Source organism: Sinocyclocheilus rhinocerous, unplaced genomic scaffold, assembly GCF_001515625.1.
Source record: "Sinocyclocheilus rhinocerous isolate Xijiao unplaced genomic scaffold, SAMN03320098_v1.1 scaffold1048, whole genome shotgun sequence".
Classification (NCBI taxonomy): domain Eukaryota; kingdom Metazoa; phylum Chordata; class Actinopteri; order Cypriniformes; family Cyprinidae; genus Sinocyclocheilus; species Sinocyclocheilus rhinocerous.
The window spans coordinates 276321-281982 of NW_015649578.1; the positions used below are offsets into that span (position 1 = coordinate 276321).

The following is a 5662-nucleotide window of genomic DNA, read 5'->3' on the forward strand; positions in this document are numbered from 1 at the left end:
CGCGTCGATAGCCCCCGGGGTTCGGGAGTTAGGGGTGGTTAAATTCGCGGTCTGGCGCCGACCGATCAAGTGATCCCGGGGGGCTACCGACGCGCGGAGGGTCTCTCGGCGAAAGTTTGCATACTACCGATCTGGTGACGCCATTCCCTCTGTTTGGACAGCTGTGCGCCCTGTCGCATCTCTCGCAAGTCATCAGAGCACTGATAATCTGTGGACTAGTAGAACTGGAGAAACAGCGCCACACATGGAGTCAGACAGAAAACGTGGAGTGGATTTCAGCTTACTTCAGCCAGTACAGAGACTCACTGTTTTATCCAAAATTAAAATTGAACTGTTTAATACACAATCCCTCACAAACCAATCCAGCTTTATACATGATCACATTTGGGACAAAAGTTTGGACATACCGTATTGGCCCGAATATAAGACGACCCTGATTATAAGACGACCCCCCTTTTTAATTCCAAACAGTTGTTTTCCACCATAAATCTTCTCCTTAAACCTCAAATTGCTCCACTCACAGGAGCTACAGAAGGACAATGCAATGATTTTATGACCTTTTTTAAAACCAAAATTGCCAAAAAATTGCTCCTCTTTTTATGTTCCCTCCTCCTCGTCTGCCCCAACTGCTGACCCGCAGTCTGGTATTTCGAGGCTGCTCTGCTGCTTCCCAGAAGTCACTCAACATGAGGTCGAGGACACCATCAGGGGCATGAGATCCTCTTCTCGGACCTATTTTATTCATTCTCTACATGCTCCCCCTTGGCAAAGTCATCAGTCGTTTGGGAATTTCCTTCCATTGTTACGCTGATGATACACAACTATATATGAAAGCTGATACTCACTCATCATCATCATCATCGTCATCATCATCATCATTAGCAACTTTATCTTCACCCACTGCCTGTCTGGAGGAGATAAGGGCGTGGATGAATCATAACTTTCTCCAGCTGAACAGCTCAAAAACAGAAGCCATTAGTCACCAATCTTGGCGTTAGGTTTGACCCTCATTTAACCTTTGAGGCTCACATTAAACATAATCTTTGCAAAACATAATTTCATCACCTCAGGAATATAGCCAGACTTCTTCCTACACTCACCTTACATGATGCTGAGAAACTCGTCCACGCCTTTGTCTCCTCCAGACTGGACTACTGCAACTCTCTTCTCATCGGGATCATCTCATCCTGAAACTCCAGCACATACAAAATAGTGCCGCTAGGATCCTGAGGAGAGTGCGTAAATACGAACACCAATTCTTCAGTCATTACACTGACTTCCCATTTCTGCCCGCATTGAATACAAAGTCTCCCTCCTCACACATCAGTGCATCCATGGTAATGCTCCCATTTACCTTAAATAACTCCTCACCTCACAGATTTCAGTACATTCCCTCCGTTCCACAAACACGCATCTTCTCGCCCCTAGGACTAAGACTCGCACCATTGGGGATCGAGCCTTTTGCGCCGCCGCCCCTCGCCTGTGGAATGCCCTCCCTGAACATCTGAGGGCTCCACAGACAAACTGATGGTTTTAAAAGGGGTCTAAAAACTTACCTGTTTAAAAAGTCTTTTAATGTTTAATGTTTAAACTTTTGTGTTTATCTCAGTTGGCAGCTGGTTTTAAGTATATTTTTATATTATTATGGCTCTTTTTGTAGCACTTTGAGATTTTCTTTAAAATGTAAAGTGCTTTATAAATAAAATGTATTATTATTGTTATTTATATATATGTTTTTAATTTTAATTTATACTTTTTTTTTTGGAAGTTTAAAGATGATAGTTTCCTTTTGAAATTGGTAAAAAAAAAAAAGACTACAAGATAAAGATGCCATTTTTTTTCTCTCTTGGTCCTTATTTTATATTTTTTGTTAGGTCTTTTATCTTTTGTTTTTGTTCTTTTGTTAAGTTTTAAGTCAAGTCACCTTTGTTTGTATAGTGCTTTATACAATACTGGTTGTGTCTAAGCAGCTTTACAGTGTCAAACAGGAAAATAGTTTGTCAATAATGCAAGAAGACAATAACAGAGTCGTTTGCATATTAAATGGAAACGCATAATGTCATAATTTCAAGGCATTAGTTAGGTAATGGGTATTTTGCAAAACCTGATTATTGAAACAAGTATGGATTTGGAGTCTTTAGTAACTTTAATTTTCAATTTAAGTTTCAATCACTATAAAACTAGCCCTAATGAGGGTGTTTCCATGTTTCATCCCGTAGGTATCTAACGCCATGGCAGAGGAGATCCGGAGACTGGCTGTGCTAGTGGACGACTTCCACATGGACTTCCATCCTTCACAAGTGGTGCTCAAAGTATATAAGAACGTGAGTTGGACTTGAATTGGTCTTCCTCCAATCAGCCGCCCATGTCTTCTCCTCTTTATTTGTATGCTCTTTTATCAACTGTAGTTTTATGTTTAGTGTCAACATGCAGCTCTCCTCAAGGAAAACCCCTAGCTGCCCAGTAACATCATGTGATCTCATCTACGCCCTTGTCCTTGATCTTGTTAACTTTCATTTTGCATATGGCTGTGTATAGATTAAACCAATTAATAGCCAGGGCTTGAATTTCGGCGTGGGATTGTGCATAATTTTACTGCTTCCCGCAGTTTACGCTCTTGTAACATGGGAAATTCCCGCAAATATTTCAGTGTGAAAGACGCTCGGGACAGATGACGGAATGTATCATTTGCACGTGCTTTTGAGTCTTACAATTTTAAACATTCAAGCTCAGTTCAGTAGTTGCGCGCGACTACAGAATGAAGTTGTGTTGCACCTTATTGCATGTAAACGGCCAAATACATACAAAATTAAGTCAAAATGCCCGTCTAGATGAGTATACACGTAAACAGTCGATTTATACTAAACATTGTTGGTTATAGGCTATTAAAACAGTTGAGAAACAAAACTTGCGTGTAACAGTTAGATCCGTGCATGAGGTCTTAAAGAGACAGCAACCTAAATAAACCTGCTGCTGTTTGTCATTAATGTTTATTTATACATTGAAGACTATAACCAGTGTTATTTTAAAGTTAAATAGATTATTCAGTTTGGTATTTCTGTACCTGAATATTACTGTCATACATACCTGAAAAACTTAAAGCACAGTTAATTTTAGTTGTATCTTATTATTGTTTTTGTTTGTCTATGTTTGTCTGTATTTATCTATTATTTTATTACTTACTGTTTACTGTTTTTTTTAGTTTAGAGTTTGAAATCAAAGTTATTTTTAAGAATCTTCCTAACAATATAAATATGAATCAACAACATTATAAATTGTAAAACACAAATTCACTGGGTGAAACATTTAGGTTGGATGACTGTTTAAAATATGTTAAAAAAAAAACAAACATTAAATTAAAAAAAATCCCCCCATAAGAGCCACCTAAAGGGGGAATTCCCCCCATTTTCCAAAATGAAATTCAGGCCCTGATAGCTATCAGTTTATATGTGTTGGCTTGGAAAAAACAAAAACAAAATAATGTAAATTATATATGTGTTATTTAAATGGATTAAATTAATTTAACAACATTTAATAATAGGTTAATGTGTAATCTTTGGTAGCTCTATTACATGATGGTGAAATGTCTTTTGTGTCATGTTATTTTGATGATTGAAATGATTGGTTTCAGGAGCTGCACAAGCACATAGAGGAAGGTCTTGGCAGGAATATGTCTGAGAGATGCTCCTGTGCGATAACTGCAGCGCTGCAAAACACACATACTGAAATGATAGGTCGGTATCCCTCTCATACGGTGAGTTTTCATACAGCTCATCCAGTATCAGCAGCAGGTTAAAGCACTTCTGATCGTTCCAGAGGGCCTGAAGCCCCTGCTGCCCATCGGGATTCGAGAGCAGGTGGATAAGATGGTGCCCAGACAGTGCTTCGCCCTCAGCTACGACCTCAACTGTGACAAACTCTGCAGCGACTTTCAGGAAGACATCGGCTTCCACTTCTCCCTGGGCTGGACCATGCTGGTCAACCGCTTCCTGGGTCCCAAAAACACACGCCGCGCTCTCATGGGCTACAATGACCAGGTAGCACGTGTTAATTGCAGACTTCTGTTTTGTAATAATGTTCAGATTTGTCCATCTAAATCAGGGTGTCCAATCCTGGTTCTGTAAGGCCAACATCCTGCATATTTCTCCTCTGGGATAGAAGGCTTCTATGTTTTGGCGAGCATAGTGCTGCAAAACAGAGCTTAAAACATGGAAGAAAAAAATTATATTCCTTAAAATATACTCAATAAACAATGCAATATGAATTAGTATTGATTCTAGAAAAAAAAAGAAATCTATTTCAAAATTGTGAAACAAAAAATGTTATGCAGTGGAGCCAGTGTTTGTATCTGCATCTGTATCTGTAACAATCACAAAATTATTCGCATCTGTTTTCGGATAAAACTGGTAGTAGTTTGAACCGGCTTGAACCGGAAGTTCGTACAGTTACTTGAGAAGATCGTAATCTGTTTTTTTTTCAATCTCTTTTTTCGTAGTTATCACTGTACAAATATGCCGTGTTTAACTAAAATAATATATTTTTTATGATTTTAACATTTAACTATCTTCTAACAGTCGGAGCCGATACCCTTGTATAGGCAGTGATGTAGTGTGGTTGTGCTTGGGGACCTTTCGTGATCCGATAAATAAATATTTAAATATCTTCTAATTAAAGCAGTAAGGGCTCCTACGCAGTTTGGAAATATGGAAATTGATTTAAGTCATTTTCAGGAAATGCACGGAGAAAGGTAACTGCGCTGTGCTTATTCCATTCATTTGTGTATCAAAAAGGTTTAAATCATTGACATTTAAATATACTGTACAAAATAGTAAAACGTGTTTGCTTTTGTATTTTAGTTGATATTACTCTTGCCAAGCTCTGATTTCTGAGAGACACACGGAGAGGCAACAGCAAAGCGGTTGTTTGATTTGCGCTCATTTGATTCATAAAGCTTACTTTCATTCACTTCACACACACTCATTATTGCGTAGTGACTTTAGAGGTTTATGTATAATATCGCACTGGTCCCCTGGCTCACCTGTTATCCAGCAAACACCAGGAGTGACTGTCAGCCTCAGCCGAATATTATCGGCAGAATTATTTGTTATCTGTTATTTGTTTTGAAGCCATTATCAGGGCTTAAAGTTCTCCGGCACCGTGCCGGATCTCCGGCCTGCGGCGTTTGGCTGCGGGAAAAATAAAAAAGATAGTCGTCCTACATTTAAAAACACTTGTTGATATCAGTTCGAGTTCATGAGTTCGCCTACCAATGTATGAGAGGAACACAGCTTTCACTCCCAACCAAGCTAACATTACTAGCCAATCAGAAGTTTTTGCTTTTATAAACACGAGACGCGCATAATAGTATCCAACTGCAGAGTCGCAGCTGATGAATGGAAAAGAAGCCTGGGTCTCGAGTAGGGCTGTGCGATATTGAAGAAAAATGCAATATGCGATACCTTGTTCAAAAATGCGATATTCGATATGCGGTACGATATTACTTAAAGTGTGTAAAATCAATTTCAATTATATTTTAAAATATTTAAAAATGAAAATTATATAACCAATTTGTTTCACATTCTTTCTTGGAAAAGAAAGAATCACTACAACTTCTGAAAGTGACCAGCAGTGTTTTAGCATTACATAAAAAGTAATGTCACAA

The 5662-nt window shown here is 38.6% G+C and overlaps 1 protein-coding gene across 4 annotated transcripts in view; it reads left to right on the forward strand.

Moving 5' to 3' along the window:
• Positions 1–5662, forward strand: part of LOC107710790 (mitofusin-2-like) — a 34339-nt gene that overhangs the window by 19252 nt on the left and 9425 nt on the right. For all 4 annotated transcript variants that reach the window (XM_016515639.1, XM_016515638.1, XM_016515641.1 and 1 more), the window contains 3 exons: positions 2220–2324; positions 3632–3734; positions 3817–4037. In XM_016515639.1, the coding sequence (XP_016371125.1) occupies positions 2220–2324; positions 3632–3734; positions 3817–4037 (429 nt within the window). The remainder of the gene's footprint in view (positions 1–2219; positions 2325–3631; positions 3735–3816; positions 4038–5662) is intronic.